Below are 21,696 nucleotides of genomic sequence, written 5' to 3'. Positions count from 1 at the left end.
ATAGCTTGCTCATCATGGACCAAGTTCCTTCAACTTCCCAAATTTGTTTTTTCACCTGTAAAGACAGAAAGTTGACTATATGATCTCTAAGGGCCCTTGCAGCTCTAGTTCTGTGATCCTTGAGGTGTTATGCTGAAAAATACAGTTAGAGTCTGGACATTTTTCACATTTCCTGAAACTTAGCATTCACAAACCAAATTTAATAACTTTGCTCCCAAATTTTATCCACCAGATTAAACCCTGCCCTAGAAGGCTAATTTCACCATGTTGTTCCACACCCCCAAACCTTTACATGCCCCCCATTACCCATAAAATAAAAGCTTCTTCTAAACTTCTTTGTAAGATGCTAAAGGAAAAGACTTAGACTTTCATATTGCTAGGCTTCAGTCTTTCCAGTAAATGTAGATTGTAAACTCTAGGAAGGGAAAGAGTATTTTCATTTTTGTTTTTCTTTACCTAGCCTTTGTCTTAGCCTTCTCTGGTATAGAGCTGACACTCAGCAAATATTTGTGGAATTCCATTGAATGGGTGGGAAGGTGATTTAGAGTTAAAAGTGAGTGTTTTAGGAGTCATATTTTATTGAGTTTAATATCATTTACAATCAGAACATGATATGAGTCCTAACTGAGTACATTTAAAAGCAAATCATAATATGATAGTGTTATATTATTATCAGGCTATTCTAACCTTTGTACTTCAAGATAGGAAATTAGTGGAATACAGGAAGTTTCTTTAGGATCTCTAGTGTATATATTCAATCAGAGAGAACTTGCTATTCTAATACTGTACCCTGGTGGGAGAACTTGCTCTTCTTAAGTAATAACCTCATCTGCCTTGACTACCTACTCATAGAAGCCATTCAACCAAATTACATACAGTTGGGTGTCCTGTAGTTATGTAATTTATACCCTTAGAAGTTCCATTCCAAGCAGAAAGGATTCTGGAATTTGAGAGCATCAAATAAATGGTCATTAAGACTTCTAATATTTATTCACCTTGAAGAAAAAATACAAGATATCTTAACAAAAGTTTAAATTAGAAAGATTTTGCATCCTGTATGGTTTTGAATGTATACAGTATATGTTACAAATGTATAATTGGTTCATAATCAGTTGCTTCTTCACATTGGAATAAAGATAGAGCCCTGCTAAAATTTCCAAAATTTTGTTTGAATTCCATAGGAAAGCTATTCTCTTTCAGCAGAGTAAACCATAGCACCATCAGTTGAAATCATTAGTTGAAGCTTGTTTCCATTCCTTGGTTCTGTGTTCCTCTTAGAAGTTAGCAGGTTAGCTTTCTTTTAAATTACAGCTTAAGACTTAATCCTTTTCCAGAAAGTTGTTCCAAATGATTTTTTCTCCTTTTTTGTTCATGACTCCTGCCCTCCCCCAACCTTCTTGACTGTTTGATAAAACCTATTCAGAATATTTTTAAATTCATAAAACTAAATGTATATATTACAAGGAACTCCCCCTTTTGGGGGGGGTATTCAAAGATCTTGGATCTTTCCAGTCTTCAAATACCTTACATCTCTCTACCCATCCCCATGTTTATTTTGATCCAGTGACACCAGTGTCCTTGTTGTTCCCAAACAAGATACTCTGACCCCTAAATTCAGCTATTTTCCTTGGTGGCCCCCCCTCCACCCCCCCCACCTCCATGCATAGAGCAGTCTCCCTCCTCATCTCTATCTCCTGACTTTCCTGGTTTCTTTCCTTCAAGATCCACCTAAAGTCCTAGTTTCTACCAGAAACCTTTTCCAATCCTTCATTCTCTTGCTTGCCTTTTGTTGATGATTTCCAATTTATCCTATGTATAGCTCAGAGACTGTGAGTTCCTCCTAGGGTTTTGTGTGTGTGTGTGTGTGTGTGTTCTATGACTTAGAAGCCATAAGTCATAATGTCCATGGTACCCAAACAAGAATTACAAAAAAAAGAAGGGGTACAAAGGTTGTCATCAAAGAAACATAGTGAGAGTGAAGGATCACCAGTAGAAAGCCTACATGTTTCCCTGGTATGTTTGTGTAAGGTCAAGAAAAGGTCAGACAGCTAGTTGGCACAGTGAATAGAACACCAGCCCTGGAGTTAGGAGGACCTAAGTTCAAATTTGACTTCAGATACTTAATAATTACCTAGCTGTGTGATCTTGGGCAAGTCACTTAACCCCATTGCCTTTCAAAATTTTTTTTAAAAAGGAAGAAAAGGCCAGGGAGGCCATTAGCACACTGATTGGGACCCCAGTAAATCAGGAATTAGGCAGGAGGAGATATCATGTGAGTAATGTTGGTAAATAGTGCCTACATCAGTGAGATCACAGATCAGTTGTAGTATATATATATATATATATATATATATATATATATATATATATATATACATATATATTATATGTATATATATATTTTTTTTCTGAATTTGTTAACCCTTCAAACATACACACTACAGCAATATTCTGAACCTACCACTGCTTTTTTTCAGTTTCTCAGAAATATCTGTAGGATAAAAATAAAAACTTCCATTTCAAAAATTCAAACATCTTTCATAATCTGATTTTGCTTAATTCTGCTTTTCCAGTCTTATTTGTCTAGCCTTATAATTCATTCAAACTCATCCTGTCCCTCCCTCTATACAACCTTATCTAGTACTATAAATAAATATGTAGATATGTTTAATATGTGTATAAAATACATATATATGTTTATATACATATGTGTCTGTGTGCATGTATTCGTAAACATACACACACACACACACACACACACACACACATATATATATATATATATATATATATATATATATATATATATATATATATATATAATAGTAGTATCTCTTGTACAACCCATAGGGGTATTATTTGATAGGCACTCAAATTGAGTCCTTGAAATACTGAAGTTCTTTGTAATGAAACTTCACTAAATTTAGGTTTTGATATGTTGATCTTGGAGATTTAACTAATTCACTTCATACGAAGTTTAAACCTTGGGTGACCTGGTTAAATTAAGTTTCTTTCCTTAACTTTAACATTATAGAATTATGGTTTCTCTTGTTTTGAGATAGCATTTTAATTTAATTAAGCTACATCTCTAAAATAAATCATATGGCTGTTCTGTTTTTTTTTAACATTTATAATTAAAAATATAGACAGATAATAATAATAATAATAAGAATAAGAATAAGAATAAGAATAATACAGGCCCTATATATGAACAGGTTTTGCCCAGTGCTTATGTTTCAAGACTCAGGTTATATTAGGAAAGGTGGATTTCACTTAGTTTCCTTGATCTATCTTTGTCTCTTTAGTCAAAGAAAGGACTTCTCTGTAGTGGAATTTCCCCATGCATAATCTTGTAATTTAAGAACAGAAGGACCTTAGTCCAGCATCTAGCAAGAGCAATGACATTATAATGTCATAACTACAAGGATATCTGTGCATTCAGTGAAGAAAAATGCTATTTTTCAAAGGATAACTCTGATTATCCTTTTAAGACATTCTGCAAAGCTGAGCACTTTGCTTATATTGTGGCAGTAGACCTGAAATGTTTAATTCTGAACATACTTGCCATAAGAAATCCATCATTTCCTTATCAGTAGCTCCTCTTACCTCTAGAGTCTATGTGATAAGTTGTATAAAGTATGAAGTGCATAGCAACCCCTAAAAGGAAGCAGTCGTGTAAGTTTATTAAATCTGGCATTCTCAGTTTTCCTCTTTGTCCTAGTGCACAGCCCCATCATAAGCCTAAGTATATCAGAACTCGTCACCACTTGAGATTCCCTCACCTTCTTCCATCTCTAAATGATAACCAGAAACACTTGGAGCTACCTGCCTTATTAAAAGTGCTCTTTCTATAAAATCAGTGATTTGTAACTAAATTCAGCCTCTGAGAAGAGGGCTTTTGGGGATGGGACTAAAGCCATATTGAATGGGAAGAGAAAAATCCAATGTAGATTCTTCCGTCTCTGAAAAGAAACACCTAATTACATTCTCATATGAATTAAAACCATCTAGCTGTAGTTATGAGATTGGTATTGAAAGCTCATAGCATAACTTAATAGAAAAGAATTGATCACATTTCAAAATACAAAAGTGAACTTGTAGCCTATCATTATATTGATAACATTTATTGCTGATAGTCCTTACTCGCAGAAAGACACCACTCACTTATTTTCTTAGAGAATTAACAATGCCAGATAAGGATTTGTGATGACTGAGAGAAATGGGATAATATGAGAGAATATATGGAGGAATAAGAAGTTCAAAGGTTTTTGAATAGGGAGTGGACAGGACTTTCTTTTTGTATATTCATTTGGTCTGCCAAATTCTCTGTCAAAGTGTAGTGGAAAGAGACTATTTAGATTTGAATTTTGCCCCTTATTCTTTGTGACCATAGGCAAATCAAATCTCTCTCCATCCAAAAATGAAACCATTTGACACGGGATGATCTTTAAGGTGAAGGTCCTTTCTAGCTCTTAATCCTGTGATCTTATTTTAATCTCTTTGTTAGTCACTTCAGGGTCATTATCTTAAGGCTAATAAATTCCATTATAGGAACAAAAGTCTTCTAATATCTATTTTTCTTGGTGAAAAGATAACATTCCTAATAGGACTGAAATTTTTGCCTTTTTTACTGAATGCCTATCCCTGTTAAAGCAAACAAGTCCCCTGAAAAGTAGTGAAACGAATGAAAGCCATTTCTCTTATCCCGCACACATTAATGAATGCTTTACAACATTTGAGCATTATGGCCAAGAAAATAAGTTGTTTGCCAGCTTTTAAGAATGAGCTCTTTGAGGAAAAAGGGGGATGCAAACTTTATGGTAAAGCATGGAAGTCATGAGAAGAGTTCTTTTGGGGTAGGGAGGTGATCATCACAGTCTTACCTAAAGCATGTGTCCTGTCCACTCCCCATATACCCACCTCTTTGCTGTGTTCTCTCAGTAACATGTTTTCACAAAAGGGAAACTCAGGAACAGAGAGGGTAAATGAATTGTCTGGCTTACCCAGTTCACACATCAAGGTAGGATTACATCCAGGGTTTCCTGGCTTCTTGTCATGTTAGACAAGTGGTTTTTGTCTAGTGAAAACACTAAAAAAATTTAGTGTGCTACTATGAAATCACAATGACCACAAATCCTGTAGGAAAATTATTCCTATGTCATCAGATGCATGAGTTCTGAGTGTAAAGGTTTAAGATGCTCCAGGTGGCTAGCTAGAGATGTGCTGTGGGTTACTTCTCAAATTAAGAGAATCTGGGATAATTTTTTTTCTGTGCTATGCTACACCCCTTTAAAAGTTTTTTTCATATTTATGTCTAAGTCACATTTCCTCTCTAAAGCATGAAGAATTTGAATATATTTGGGTGGGGCAGAAATAAAAATGAAGGTTTACTTTTGTAATTTCACCACTTGCTATGATTAATACACTGACTTCTGAAAACACACATACACACATACACATACCATTTAATGGGTTGTCTATTTCTTTATCCTCCTCTCCCCTTTTCTAGCATTTGACTTTGGGATAGTTGGTCCTCATTAAGCAAATCAACATTTGAAATAGTTTCAAAGGGAAAGTAACTGAAATATCTCTGGTTGGCAGCCAGCAAATGGTGAATAAGCTCCAGCTCCTGAAGATCTTAATCTTATGGAAAAAATAAATAAATACTGGTCTCTGAAGCTTTTTTTAAGCTACAAAGTTTACCATTAAAACTAAAATACATTAAGATTTCCATTACTATCAGATAGTCTTGATTAAAAAAATTAATTTTTATTGAAGCTATTAATCACTGTATACCTCTCATTGTCACTTATCAGAGACAAAATACTGAATTGTAAATAAGCCAATATGACATTTCTTATGTTTTCTTGACATGGAGAGATTTCAGTGAAACCCTTATGTCATGTCATATAATTCTTATTCCTGTGAAATAATAACTGTTACTGGCTCAATTTATAGCTGGGGCAGGGGGGAATCTCCTGCAAGTTTGATTTAGATAGACAGTACACTCTATTTAACAATGCAGTAAATTCTAAACTGATGATAAACCTTTGAAGTTCTTGCTTCACATTCAGTCTCTATTCTACATGACTTTATGATTTTCTTTTTTCAATCCTATGGCCATATATTGGTAAAAAGAATATGATTGCAGCTGCTAGGTGGCACAGTGGATAAGAGCACTGAGATCAATCTGACCTCAGACACTTGATACTACTGTGTGACCTTGAGCAAGTCACTTAACCTCATTGCCCCATAAAAGGGGGGGGGGGTATGAATAAGTTGTTCATATATAACCTGAAAGTCAACTCCATAGTTTCTAATCTAAAAATGTTACTTAGAAGATTTTTAAAGGGTGGACCTAATTAGTCTTAAGCCTCACTCTGCTACATAACTCAAGATGTGACTTCAAGCTTTACTACTTAATCATCTATAAAATAAAAGACTTCATGATCTTTCAGTTCCCCTTTCAGTTCATAATATCTATTCATAGCTATCTTCTATCCATCAATATTATGTTGGAGGAAAAAAAAAAGTTTAGAATGATTCCCAGCATAGTATGATGGAAATAGCTATGGACTGGGAGCCCAAGGACCTTATCCCAGTTCTGCCACCAATTAGTTGTATGGCTTTGGGTCTCTAACCTCTTTGGGTTTTTGTTTTTTCACCTATAACATGATGACAGGGTTGGGCTAAATGGAAATGTAAGGATAAAGAAGGTAAAAACGCTAAAATTTAGTTTCAGAAGAAACTAGACTTCAAATTCTTCCTCCTATACTTACTTTTAAACCATGAACAAGTAATTTAATCTCTCAACCTTTCAGTTTCCTCATCTGCAAAATGGAAATAATAATAATAAATACATATGAATGTTATGAGAGCATACCACATAAATGTTAACTACTTCTAACTTTAAAACTCCTGATAGAAAGTTACAGATGTTGAAAATGAGTTACAATACAGCTATGGCACAGTTGACCAAAATTCTCTTCTTTTCTATGTATATTATTGCAGTAGAAAATTGCAGCAGGGCAAAGTCCCATTTCAGAATCCAGAATATAAAAAAGAAAACAATTTAACAGGTCGACATTTTAGATATCAAAGATATCTTAAAACCCACAATTTCCTTTCTTGATTCCCATCCTTTACACACATATTACGCATAAATATTGTGCAATAGAATGTGCTCTGATCTGATGCACGCACAAAAAAAATCAAGATGTCTATGCCAGGGGGGTTCAAGATGTTGTTGAGGCCCCCATATATGTAAGTTTGTTTCACACTGGTAGTTGGTGACCTGATAGAGGGAGCCGGGGGAAGGGATAAAGAAAAATAGTTGATAAAAAATTAGTTGATAAAAAAAGATGATTTTTCATCCCTCTGGTATATATCAATAACAGAACCCATTGGCCAACCAGGTGCAAGTCAGCCAAGAAAAAAATCTTTGAAGGCAAAAGAGTACCTGGTGAGAGAAATTTGTCCAAATTCAAAGAACCTGGGTAAATATATAATAAAGTGTCTTATTTCAGGATTTAATAAAGAGGGACTGAGTAAATTTTAGGATAGGATATACCCGCTATAGAACATGAACAGAATGATGAATCCAGATGTCAGCAAAGGATAGGACTGAATAATCTAAGTATTTGTGCCTGCAGGCTAAAGCAGGGAGTGAAACATTATCATGGAATCCTGTTGTCAAGAGCCTAGCTAATGAGATAAGCTGCTTGAAGTTTGATAAAGACTGGATTGTTATAAGTTACAAGTGCCTTGGCAGTGTATTTTTTTAACTCTGTAGTAAAACTGACTTTCTGTCTTGCTGGTAAGACCATTAAGAAAGTAGGGGTGTTGGAGAGAAGTAAATGAGAAAGGCCATGATCCTAAGAGCAAAGTCTTAACTAATTATCAAATACCTATTGACTCTTTGCAAGATACAGTGGAGAAAATACCTGAGGTCCATTCTGTCTCATATCCCAGTTGGTTCTGTTCTGCCTTCAAGAAATGTATATGAATACCTGGTTTAATGTCAGAATTTCAAGTTTAACCTGAAAACCTTGTGGGTGGGTGGTTCCCTTTTGCCTTTTATTTAATTTTTAGGGTTTTAAATTTTATTTCTGAGGGTCTTTTAGTTTGCTACTATATTTATATTCACTCTTTGTGATGAATCTGGATTATTTTTTTTCCCTTCTTGACCTTTCTTCAGAGAGAAGTCATTAAGGTATGTAAAACTTGATAGTCTAATGGGAGTTTTTTAAATAGGCAGTTGAATTTGAACTGCCTTTTCTGGTTTCTTAAAAATTTTAAAATCTTGGTTTTCAAATCAAGCTTCCTTGTCCCATCACAAATTAGAAAAAGTCACAGAGAAAAAATTATTTTCTTTTTTGGTCAACAGGATTTGGAACCATATCTGTTTCTTCTGTCTAGTTTGAGAAATTGTGCAGTGTTAATGAGTTCTTGTTTGTGCTTTGTGCCCATATTCAACTGACTCAGAATTTCAACTTTATTTGATAAGGACTTTTCTTTTTACACATACAGTGATATTTCATTTTTCATATGAAGTCTACTGTGCTATACATATATATATATATATAAATATATATACTATGCAGAGTACCTATTATCCATGATTTCAAAGTACTTTGTGGATAACTAGGATGGTTAAAATCTAGTCTCCTAAAATGAGAATGGATCTGTTTGACACTTCCAAATTCTTTTTGATGCAATTTTATAGCATTTGTTATTTATTGTTATTGTTCCTTAGCATGTTCCCGAGTCAAAAACCTACCATGTATAATGTGGGTACTATGTAATACATAGTCCAGCAGAAATAAAAGTCTCTTAGGGAGCTTAGATAATGGTAAATTTGAAAAGACATTTATATATAACTATAACAAGGTAGAATATTTAAGTGTGATAAAAAAGAACAGAGTGTTTTGGAGATCAAAAGAAGAGAAGATTATATCTAGCTGGGAGGTGGGTGGGAGAGAGGGATTAGACCCAAGGCATAAAATACAGGGGGCCACAAACAAGGGATATTTTTAAAATTTATTTTTATTATTATGAATTTTATTGCAAGATCTCCAGAGCATGAAGATACTTTGTGTTAAGTCAAGTCATGTTTTATAGAGATGGTTCAAAGCCTTCAGTGGCCTGTAACACATTGGGGGCTCACTTTTCAAACATTGCCTACAGCACACAAATGCCAGGGCCGAGGGAGAGAGGGAGAGAGAGAGAGCAATAGGAAGAAAATCTTGATCAGTGCAGACCATTCATCCCCTTATTCTCATTTCCCCTAAGCTGTTTTCTCAGCTGTGGGGTATATACATATATATATACACACACACATATATATATATACATAAAATAGCTCATTACTTTCTTTGTGTGTTAAAAAAATATAACCCCACCTAAGTTAATAACAGTGAATGATGTCATGCCTAATAGAAACTGTGACTATAAAATTATGAGATTTATTCTTAATGAGATATCAGAATTTATTAATACAAATGAATATTGTTCTTGCAAATACCTTTCTTTGAAGTTTACATTTATTCTTCCAATGTTGTCATTGTTCCAGAGTTTTAGGGACTTTTGAAACTGCCTTGGAACCATTCTGTAAGTCAGCTAAGAAAATTAGTCCTTGTACCTTTGTAATGATTCATTTTTTTTAAACAAAAGTAGTTATTGCCTAGTTTGACCACCTCCCTATCTCATAAAATTACTTTTTACTATTTTCAAAAACCAAGTACACTTTCAAAAGGTAGCAACTTAACACTGTTGATGATGTTCAAAAGAATGTGCCTCAGAACCTATAAGCACTTCCAAAGGTGAGGGTCTAAAAAGTGTTTCAAATGATCAATGTTGGAAAGGAAGTGGGAAAACTGGGACACACACTATTGGAGGAGTTATGAATTGATCCAACCATTCTGAAGAATAATTTGCAACTATGCCCAAAGGGCAGTAAAATTGGGCACATACCCTTTGATCCAGCAATATACAGTACTAGATTTGTATCCTAAGGAGATCAAAAAAAGAGAGAAAAAAAACTCACATGTTCAAAAATATAACAGTTCTTTTTGTGGTGGCAAAGAATTAAAAATTGGGTACACTTAAGTCATTTGAATGGCTGAACAAGTTGTGGTATGTGGTTGTTCTATAAGAAATCATGAGCAGGCAGATTTCAGAAAAACCTGGAAAGATTTGTATGAACTGATGTTGAGTGATAAGAATAGAACCAGAAAAACATTGTATACAGCAGTAGCAACATTGTATGATGATCAATTATGGATAGAAATAGCTTAGCTCTTCTCAAGAATACAATAACCAAAGGCATTTCCATAAGACTTATGAGGGAAAATGCCATCCACATCCAGAGATGTGGGGTCCAAATGCAGATCAAAGCTTACTCTTTTCACTTTTTTAAATGTTTTTTTCTTTCTTGTTCCATTTTGTTCTGATTCTTCTTTCACAAAATGACTGATATAGAAATACATTTAATATGATTGTACATGTATAACCCATATCAGATAATATGCTGCTTGGGGGGGGCAGAGAGAAAAAGGAAAGAAAATGTGGACCTCATAATTTTAGAAAAAATTAATATTGAAAACCATCTTTTCATTTAATTGGAAAAAAATTTAATTCATTAGTTAAAAATGTTTCAGGCAATGAATGGCCTCTTGCTAGAATAAACAACATCCCAAGCTGAATCTTGAAATATCCACAACACTTGTTTTAATATATAAATTCTAATGTATTTATTTTTTTAGTCATTTTACTTTATGATTCAAATTTATATGATTTATGATTACTGAACTCTTTATGAGTCTAAACTCTAAATGATTATTTTGTCATTCAAAGAGTTTTAACTCTAAATTCGAGATATATTAATCATTAAGTTTATAGTGGCTCCATTAAGCTGGTTCTGGAAACATTTTTTTTTTAAAAAAGCATTCCTTTAATATGATGAGTGCTCTGATAATAAAAAGAGGGAGTGAAAAGGGTAGTAATTGTTTCTAGATCATCCAAAATCCACTTTGCTCTCATAATGTATAAAAGTATAAGCAAATAAGATTTTTTTCTTAGAGTATTACAGAAATACTGTTAAGACCTTTCCATTTTGTTACCTTACATTTCCATAATTTTAAAATTTATAATTAGCAAATTGACTTTTTGCCCAAAAGAACTGAATATTTATGTTTTCTTGAGCCCCTATACCCAGAAACCTGTTGCCACATAAGTCAGATAAAACACAGCTGAGCTTTTGAGACAATAGAGTCTCTTGACATATCATCAGTAGTTTTTTACAGAGTAACAGGGTTAACAATAAAGTCATGGCCATGTTTCTCTTCTTTGTCCTCACCCTAGTCTAGCAACAACTAGAATATAGTGTGGTATAGGAGACTCAGATTGTATTAGGATTGGAAGAATTACTTGCTTTGGTTCTTGGGTCCATTATACCTTCCTAATTATTTCTTTAATATATGCATGGTTTCCTTTTTTGTTTTATTTTTTAAAATTTTATTAGCCATCTTTGTTTTACCCAGGATAATTATTCTTTTATTTTACCCCCTAAGAATCTGAATATTCTTACTGAATGAGTCAGTGGGGTGTGTCTTTTCTCTGAGTCACTGTAGCTTCCATTGCCCCAACATTAATATCCTTTGATCATTTTCTGAAGGAGAAAAACAAACCAAAAAACCTTGCCCAGCACTAACTAGTGTTTTGTGGATTTGGGGAAGTAGAAGATGGGGGGATTAGGGGAAACCACAAGTAGTGGGATTCTTGGAATTATAACCAAGTGTCAATTTGAGGGTTTTTTTTTACTTTATTATTGTTAAATATCATTACCTAGTGTTTTGTGAAGTACCTCTCCTTGAACTAAGAAATTGGTGGTGTTACTTTCCTTTCAATTAAACTAAAATATTTATTAAGCCCTTTTTATGTTCAGAGAACTTTCCTGACTAAAGTAAAATATTGATTATCTCATTTTGCAGATGAGGAAACAGAAATACAAAAAGTTGTAAGTGGTTTCTACAAGGTTAACATACCATTCCATAGCAAAGCACGGGCTAGACTATATATCTGCTCATCCCAGATTAGTGCTCTAACCACTGCCTCAGGCATCTTCAGTTTAACAATTGTTTTGTTTCTCTAAATTCTTTCTATTCATCATTTCTTTTTCTGTTACATTCTTTTGACACAGTTTGTTCAACTATTCCCCAAATCATAAATGGCTATTCCATTTCCAGTTTTTTACTACCACCAAAAAATCCTCTTACAGAAAACTTTTTATGAAAAAATTTATGGAATAATTTAATAGACCATTAACATTCCTTCTAGCCTAGCATTGTTGGCCACCTATATAACATTCACCATACTTTTTAGAACTCAACAAATTGATAGTGAGGATGTCAACCTCAGAAACACAAATTTAAAATGCAAATGCTATGAAATCCCAATCACTATTCTCAATCAGAATTTATTTGGTGTGTGTCTACTAAATATAAGACATTTCAGTGGGCACTCTGTGAGATTACAAAGTCATTCAAATAATTCCAAAAATAAATAATGAGGCCACACAAAAAAAAAGAGCCACTAAAACTTTTTTTTAAATGCACAGAAGTTCAGAAGGAAGCACCTTACTTGCCAGAGAGAGTTTTAAAAGTAATGTGTGAAATGTGTTATTTGTTTAAAAAAAAAAGAAGTGGTATGAAATGGAGAAGCATTGTTTCATATGCATCTTTGTGTAGTCTGCTGTTTATATGGAAATGTTCCTTTTTTGAAGTTTAAGTTCAGAATTTAAAAATAATTTTTAAAAATATTCTGTAAATCTTTAAGTGCTATATATTAATATTATAAATCAATGAGTAATATTATTGTTTGTTATCCACTGAAATAATGTAAGTTTGAACATTCCCAATATTAACTGTCAAATGAGTGTCACAAACACTTAAGGTATTACACATATAAGAGGCAAGAATGATTAAGCTTCTCAGAAAAGTTAAAACTCCAGCTGGGCTTTGACAAATGGATAAGAGAGAGACAGATGGAAATTCATAATGAGGACATTTTGAATAGAGTAAGGAAAGGCATGAAAGCAGGTGTGTTTGAGGGACAGTGACTAGACGATCCTGCCTGGTGTATGGGATTTTAAATTTCTTTCACCGTACAAGCCTTAAAGATAATTTAAGCTCACTTTATCTTTTTATAGAAGAAATCAAGGATCAGAGAGGTTCAGAAAGTTGTCCAAGATAACATTTTATCAATTAGCTGCAGAGTTTGGACAAGACAGATTTCCCAGCACTGAAATGGAGTCTCTATTTGCTTTAGACTATGCTGCCTCCTCTTTAATAATAAAATGGATTCTTAATAATAGAAAATTTGGCTAGTTTAACAGAGTAATGGTGGTAAATATTTTAAGAGCTACTAAGAACAGTTAGGAAATCTTCATCCTTGAAATTTTTAAAAAGAGGGGGACAGCTAGATGGTGCAGTGAATAGAGCACCAGCCCTGGCGTCAGGAGTACCTGAGTTCAAAAACCTTGAGAGAGAGAGAGAGAGAGAGAGAGAGAGAGAGAGAGAGAGAGAGAGAGAGAGAGAGAGAGAGAGAGAATAGATAGATATTTTCCAGAGTGATTTAGACAATCCCTGTCCCAATTCTCCCCCCCCACCAAAAAAACCTCAGAAGATACAACGCATTACATTATTTTCCAAAGTCCATCAAGTTCTGTGATTTTTTTTAAAGTCAGATGTTGATCATAAGTTTTCTGGACAGAGACCTTATTAACTTTTATATTCTTCTTGGTATCTAGTTTGTTTTGTTTTAGCAAGCAGTAAATAGACTCAAGTAGGTGTTCGATTTTATTTTTTGAATTATTTTTTATGCCTACTATGATACATAATGAATCTTAATTGAATTGAATTGCATTGTACTAGATTAGCTAGCCACTGTGATGGTTAAGCACATTTTGATCCACCCATCTCAGAGGATTGTCATAAGACACAAAGGAGATTTTAAATAAAATATTTTGTAAGCCAAAAGGTGCTTTATAAATGTCCATTATTATTATTATTATTATTACTATTACTTCTCTCATTACTTTTCAGTTTTCACTATACAGTTTCTGTTTTCCTATTTACTTACTAGGTGGAGAGATGATAAAAAGTATGACTTTGAGAATACCTAAAGCAATACATAAAAAAGTATATATTAATTTGGAAGAAAATAATATGCCAAGTGTCAGAACCATAGGCAGTAAAGGGCTATGAGGGTCCCTAGTCCTCAAGTGCAGAATTATTTTAAGGGCACTGAACAGTGCTTAAAGGCTTTCAAAATCATAGACATATCAAGGCTTACCCTTTAGTTAACAAGAATAATTAGTTAAAATAGAAGCCTGCCAGATGGTGCTTCCTCCTCCCCACCTGGCTTGGATCCCTAACACCCATCACTCACTGGCTGTCCCTGGACTTGGTTTGTGGTACTTCTCCCAGCTGCAAAAATTCCTACTTTTAGCTTTCCAAATAGTAGTGGGTGCAGAATAAAGGAATGAACAGAATAGGTTAAGGTTACTTACCACAACTGCTTAGAGATGTTTAATTTGAATGAAGCAACAAATATGACATAACAGATCTCCTTTTTTAATTAATAAATGTCCTGTTTGGAAAAATTACAACTAACTTTCTAGTCACTACTAGCTTAGAGTGGGAGAGCACAATTTTGGAATTGAGAAACATGGATTCCATTCTCTAGTCCCTTATTTACTCTGTCTGGGCTAATCAAGTAACTTGACTATGCCTCATTTATCCAACTATAAAATGAAGAAATGGATTAGATGAATGCTGAGGACACTTTCAGCTTTAAAATATTATGATTCTGTACTCTAAAGGACAAATTTTTTTTTAGATTTTTTTCTTTTTCATTATGAACTTAACAATATTAACAAATAAATATTTCAGGATGCAAAAATGTTTGTGTATAAAATGAACCTCAATTATGTACAGTATTTTCCTTCCTTCATCTCTATCACTCAGTCCAAAGTACAGTCAAGTAAAACAATTCAATACATGTTCACATCTGAAAATGCATATCTCATATTGTAACTCTATTGCCTCACCTGGGTGGCATACCCTGAAAACCAAACTTCAGCTATTACTCTAACATTAGGAAAAACTACCACTGGAAAAATAATGCATTATAATTATCTTCATACTTTTTTGTAGTTATTACATATAAGTTCAAGTCTATTAGTAACTTCATGTATTTCATTCATTCACAAACCTCAATAAGATATAAGCCAACAATATATTTTTATATTCCCTATCCCACTCTAACTCAATATTTTCATGTAATGACAATAGCATGAAGTTTGCTGTATAATCCTTGAGCTTAGTCATTATCCTTTTTCAATAAAATTCTAAACAGGAAACCAACTAATGAATTTTATGTTAGTTTTTGTCTGCTTTGAACTTGTAACATAGACATGAAATTTAGGGTTGGCACAATGACTTGCCTGTGAAGTCCAGTCAAAGCAAAATTTTTGTTTTTTAATTTATTTACAAAAATGCCAAGAAACTATGTGATACAGTAAAAAGAATTTGAGAACTGGAATCAGAGACAACTACCTGATCTTGGACAAGTCAATTAATCTCCTTGAACCACACTATCTTCATCTGTAAATGAAGTGATTGAATTCAATGACTTCTGAGGACTCTTGACTCTCAATTTGTGGTATTGTACTCTTGTGAATTATTTGAAACAATAAGATTTCCAAAAATGGCAGATCATAATAGGGATTCTAAAACCATTTTGAAGCTAAAGTACAGTATGATGTGTGTGTGTGTGTGTGTGTGTGTCTAAAGATTTTTTTATCTTTTATAATTGTTTTCAGTATGCAGAGTTTTTCTGTTACAAAACTTACAAGATTAGTTCTCCTGAAGACTTTTGATGTATAGGGTAAATGTAATTCTCAGGTTTTTTTCCCCTCCTTAGATATATTCCACCCTTGATATGGGGGAAGAGTGGACATATCCAGACTGCTCTGTATGGGAAGATGGGAAGAGTGAGATCACCTCATCCTTATGGCCACCGAAAGTTCATCACCATGTCAGATGGAGCTACTTCCACTTTTGATCTCTTTGAACCTTTGGCTGAACACTGCATTGGAGGTGAGTGAGTGGATTTGGTGATTGTGTCCTTACTTTGAAAGAACAAGAGAAAATATTTTAACATATTCTACTGAGAAGTCTATAATTACAAACTAAAAGGCTCTTATGAAACATATTTTGATACAGAAACTGAGGATGAAGTCTCTAGGATTATTTGAGAAATCTTAAAAATGATTAAAAATCACTTGGTAAATATAAGATATTATATAAATACTAAAACCCTTTTCAAATGCTGTTGCTTAAGTCCAAAAAGTTTTCTTATATGAATTTTTAAGAAATTTATGTTGATATTCATTAATAGGAATGAAGCAGTGCTTTGGAAGGCAGCAAAACATCCTAGAATGAATACGAGCCTCGAACTGGGCTCTAATATCCACCTTGCCTCAAACTAGTTATTATGTGATTTTCCTTAAGTCACTTATCCAGTTGTCTCACCTGTGTATATGATCTCACAGATTCTTCCTGGATCTATAATTTTATGAGTAGGACCATTCATATCATACTCTTGACTTTACTTCTAGCTGATCTTAATATATCACAATTACCTTATATTTCCTACTAATAAAAGAGCTACATGTAAACCAAATAGAGAAGCAAATGAAAAGGGGTATGACTTGGTAGATGAGTAGAATTATGAGGGTAGGGCCAGCCTAGGCAAAGCTGCAAAAAAAGATAGCTCCCATCTCTAGACATCTGGTAGCAACCTGTGTGAATAAGTTGTTTTTTTAAAAAAAGACTAATTTCTTTAATTCTCTTATGTTTTAGAATGAAATTTGTATGCCCTATACTTTTGAATCTGACATGAGAACCTGTAATATTTAAGATGGAAAATTACAGCAACTGTTCCAAGGGTCCAGGTCATTCAAATTCTCTAGAATTATCGAACTTGTTAGTAAAAAGGAAACTTTGCTTCAGATTCCACATTTTAGAAGCATACTTTTCATGACCATAAGTTCACTAGCATATTTTAGTAGACTATTTCTCTAAGAGAGAAATTTGAAAGCATGTCTCATGTTGTGGCTTATTTTTATTTCTACCTTATTTTACTTTCTACTTAAAGAATAGAATTTGATTTCTCCAGACTGCTTTGCCAAAAAAAACCCCCAAAAACCCAGCAATGAGGGAGCAGGAAAAATGAGAAATACTAACAGTTTGGTTATGATTTATTCCTTTAAAAACACTTATATTGGGGCGGCTAGGTGGCGTAGTGGATAAAGCACTGGCTCTGGAGTCAGGAGTACCTGGGTTCAAATCTGGTCTCAGACACTTAATAATTACCTAGCTGTGTGGCCTTGGGCAAGCCACTTAACCTCGTTTGCCTTGCAAAAACTTAAAAAAAAAAACCCACTTATATTTCCATTCCATTCCATTTCTTCCTAAGAAAGGATGAAGATGGTTTAAGGGAATTGTCAATATATAGATCACCAAAAAAAGCTCTAATAGAAGCAACAACTCTTATTAACTTTTAGAACAAATTCTTGGCAGATTTAAGAAACAAAACCCTTATTACTAATCCAGTGGGGCAGCATTTCCATAATGAAAGGGTTTAACAGCTTACTCATGTGGGGAGGCAGTACAGCATAGGGGAAAGAGAAGATTTACTTTCAAGTTTCAATTCCACTACTTATAAGCTATGTGACATTGGGCAAGTCACATATATGATCTTTAGTTTCCTCATTTGAAAATTGGACTTAATATAATTTATCTAGCCTAACTCACAAGAGATACATAGATCAGTGTTTGGATGGATGTATGTAATATGTGTGTACATATATATATGTACACACATACATGTGTGTGTAAACATATATATAATATTTGAAGTTTAAACTGCAAAGCATTATAAGATGAAGTGTAGTAAGTGCCATTATTTTAAAACATTCTTAGGAATGTTCTAAGACATTTGTAATTAAATTCTCTCAGGTAAGGTAATGAAAACTTTTAATTGGAAACTAGGGAAACCCTCTGATTTCCTGACAAAATCAAATTTTAACTTTTCCATTTAGCATATAATCATTTATCTGGTCTCTTCAAATTTCTTTCTTCAACCTTTAGACGATGTTACAATGGTTATTTGTCCCGGAATTGCCAATCATAGTGAGAAGCAGTACATCCGAACCTTTGTCGACTACGCCCAGAAAAATGGCTATCGATGTGCTGTGCTGAACCACTTGGGTGCACTACCCAATATTGAGTTGACATCTCCTAGAATGTTCACTTATGGTAAGGGCAAAAACATATCAAGTATGACTATTCTGCTTCTTATTCTTGCTATACTAACCTATGCTACAGCAACAGTAGAGATACATTATGGTGAATATCTTTAGAGAATGTCCATAGTCATTTTTCACTTTAATAGCCAAAAAATTGCAGTATTTTGAAAAGTATCAGGACAAAAGTCAGTGAGTTGTAAATAGCTACTTAAGGAGATCTTTAAACTTGCCTTCCTATTCCATTCTCATCTTGGCTATAGCTTATAGTTTTCCCTTCACTTTCAAAGACCACCATTAAAAAAAAGTAAAGTTCACTCCTTGTAATGGAGCTTATTAACCTATTACAAAAAGTAGAGATCAAAATTCTAGGTTGTTTTACCACCCCATGGTTTATTGCAAAATCAGTCATTGGTCTGAACTAGATGTTTAATTCCAAGATAACATTTCTAAGGGATTACCTTTTCAAATACCAGCCTTGGACAGAGAATGACTCAAATCTAAGAAGCTCCTGACCACATTTGAGGCAAAATTAAACATTTAATTGTTATCCCATTTGATATGAGCTCCCTAAAGCTCCATTAGAATAAATCAAAACCTATAAATAAGACCTTTAAGACCATAGACTCTCAAGTTCAAAGGTAAAGTCAAATCTAGTCAAACTTAAATCTGATTAGGAATCACTTCATAAAATCCCTAACAGCCAAATTTCATTGTTTTCATCCTTAAAATTAGGGTAAGAATTCTTAATCATATCCTCCTAACAGGCTTGTGAAAACAAAGTTAATATATATGGAGGGAGGGAGGAACAGACCAAAAAAAGTTATCATCCACTTTCTGCTCTATATCCTAGGAGATAATTCAAATCCCAGTAATGTCATTTAATACCTATTTGATATTGAACCAATCACTTACTCTCTCTAGTCATTAGTTTCCTCAGCTGTGACATTACGGTATTAATGTCATGTTATTTAAAGTCCCTTTCAGGTCTAAATCTTTGACCCTAGGGAAAGTTCACTGTCTCAGAAATCTGTCTATTCAGCTTTTCCACAGCATTAGTTATTAGGTTCTCTTTCCTCTTCCTGTCACCATTCCCCTTACCCTCACTTCCCATTCCGGACTGAACTAACATCACCTCTGTCCTACTCCTACTTTTTTGTCTCCTAGGACCAATCCCCCCCACCCCACACAGAAAGAAGGTCAGTAGACAAAGTTACAGGGATACTGAGTGAAGGGAAAGAATAGATTTAGCACACCCTTCCTGGAAACAATGTCAGCATGGATTTAATTATGTTTCTAGAGTTGCAGAGTAAAAGCTGGTGACAAATAGTCAAGTAAGACTGAAGCTGTGGGCCACATGAGGGTCCCAGGGCAGAAGTTCAGCCCTCCTCCTATGACATGATTTTCAGTCCACCATCTTGGTTGCCCTCTTCTACATGTGAAAGCAGGGTGGTAATGAGTTGTATTCATAGAAGCTGAATTTCAATCCTGGCTCTACTAATAAATACCTGTGTTACCTTGAACAAGTCGTTTAATCTCTTTAGACCTCAATTTCTTCCTCTGTAAAATGAAGGGATTGGACTAGTTATATTCCAGATCTAGTCTGTCCATGGCACAGAATCTAATACCATAGCTTTCTTTGTTCTTGATAGTGGTATTTAATGCACCCTGGCATCTCATTAGGTTTTTTTGATAACTATATTACATTGTTGAATCCACCAAGCATTCAGTCTACTAAAAATCTCCCATCTTATACTTGTGAATTGATTTTTTTATCCAGATACAGGCCTTACTTTACATTTACAATAAGTACTTTTGAATTGTGATCTTAGTAATGAATTTTATTTTATGAAATTTAGACTGTTGTTTTACTTTGTCAAGAACTTCTTGAATCCCTTTATTTCTTGGATTCTTTCATTCAATGGGTAAACTTAGCCTCCTGAGTCTTATGTTATCCAAAAATTTGATAAGCATGCAATCATTCAAGTCTTTATTAAGTATTTAACTAATGCTGCAAACCAAAGTACCTGTAATATTCTACTAGAAACTGCCTTCTAGGCAAGGGGATTTCTAACTTTTTTTATGTCATTGACTCTTTTGGCAGTCTTGTGAGACCTTGAAGCCTTATAGACTTCTCAGAATAATATTTTTAAATGAAGTTAAAAAAATACATTGGATTATAAAGGAAATCAGTTGCACTGAAGAACACAATTATCAAAATATTTTTTAAAGTTCACAGATCTCTAGTTAAAAATCTTAGAAACACTAGTTAGTTTAATTTTAATTCTTTTTGTCTGGTGACTCAGTTGGTTTTGAAACTACCAAACTGTACTACTATCAAGCCCATGAGTATATTCCAAGGGTCTGTTTTTTTCTCTGTCTCTTCTCTCTCTGTCTCTGTCTGTTTCTGTCTCTGTCTGTTTCTCTCTCTCTCTCTCTCTCTCTCTCTCTCTCTCTCTCTCTCTCTCTCTCTCTCTCTCTCTCTCTCCCTCCCTCTCTCCCTCCCTCCCTCCCTCCCTCCCCCCCCCAACTCCGGACATCCCAGAGACATCTCAAATTCAGAATATCCAAAACTGAACTTGTCTTTCCCAGTCAAATCCTCTCTTCTGCCAACCTTTATTTCTGTCAAAGACACTGATATCCTTCCAGTCTCTCAGGTTCACTCCACATGTGCAGTAAGTTGTCAAATCTTGTTATTTCCACATTCATATCTCCTCTCTCCCTCTCTCATCTGACCCTTTCTGCTTTTATAGCCACCACTTTAAGTCAGGCTCTCATCATGCCCCACCTCAATTATTGCAGCAGACTCCTAAATGGTCTTTTTTTACTACTCCAGTCTGCCATATACTCTGCTGCCAAAATGATTTTCTTTAAATGCAGATCTGACCATGTCACTCCTCTGTCAATCAACTCCAATGGCTCCCTATTGCTTCAAAGATAAAATACAATTTACAGTTTCCTCAGTATAACTTTCAGGTCTTTATTACCTGACCTCAATCCATCTCTCCCACTCCCTTTACTCTGCTTTTCCCCCTTCCTTTACTCTGCTTTTCCCCCTTCCTTTACTCTGCTTTTCCCTTTCCACCTCTCTTCTCCACTGATGCCCTGACATCCCTCAGGCCTGGGAGCCATGCCTCCTCACCTTTGCTCCTAAAATCCCTCTTTTACTTCAAGGTACAGCTCAAGTCCCAGCTTCTATATGTAACCTTTCTTGATTCCCTGAACTACTAATACCCTTCCCTAATTAACTTGTATCAAACCACTTTGTATTTATCTCTACTTGTTCTCTTTAAATTCACTCTCTGTATGTTTAGAAATGTACTTCA

At 34.3% G+C, this 21,696-nt stretch overlaps 1 protein-coding gene and 1 long non-coding RNA gene across 4 annotated transcripts in view; one reads left to right on the top strand and one right to left on the bottom strand.

The window, feature by feature from the left end:
- Positions 1–5,074, bottom strand: part of LOC141521495 (uncharacterized) — a 59,860-nt gene extending 54,786 nt beyond the window's left edge. Inside the window, exon 1 of the long non-coding RNA XR_012477954.1 lies at positions 4,921–5,074. This is a non-coding gene — a long non-coding RNA (uncharacterized LOC141521495). The remainder of the gene's footprint in view (positions 1–4,920) is intronic.
- ABHD2 (abhydrolase domain containing 2, acylglycerol lipase) overlaps positions 1–21,696 on the top strand; it is a 116,766-nt gene that overhangs the window by 60,607 nt on the left and 34,463 nt on the right. For all 3 annotated transcript variants that reach the window (XM_074234116.1, XM_074234114.1, XM_074234115.1), the window contains 2 exons: positions 15,985–16,160; positions 18,216–18,383. In XM_074234116.1, the coding sequence (XP_074090217.1) occupies positions 15,985–16,160; positions 18,216–18,383 (344 nt within the window). The remainder of the gene's footprint in view (positions 1–15,984; positions 16,161–18,215; positions 18,384–21,696) is intronic.

This window comes from Macrotis lagotis, chromosome 4, assembly GCF_037893015.1.
Source record: "Macrotis lagotis isolate mMagLag1 chromosome 4, bilby.v1.9.chrom.fasta, whole genome shotgun sequence".
In the NCBI taxonomy this organism is placed as follows: Eukaryota; Metazoa; Chordata; class Mammalia; order Peramelemorphia; family Peramelidae; genus Macrotis; species Macrotis lagotis.
Note: the sequence above shows the minus strand (reverse complement) of the source record. Positions and strands in the feature narration are given on the sequence as shown.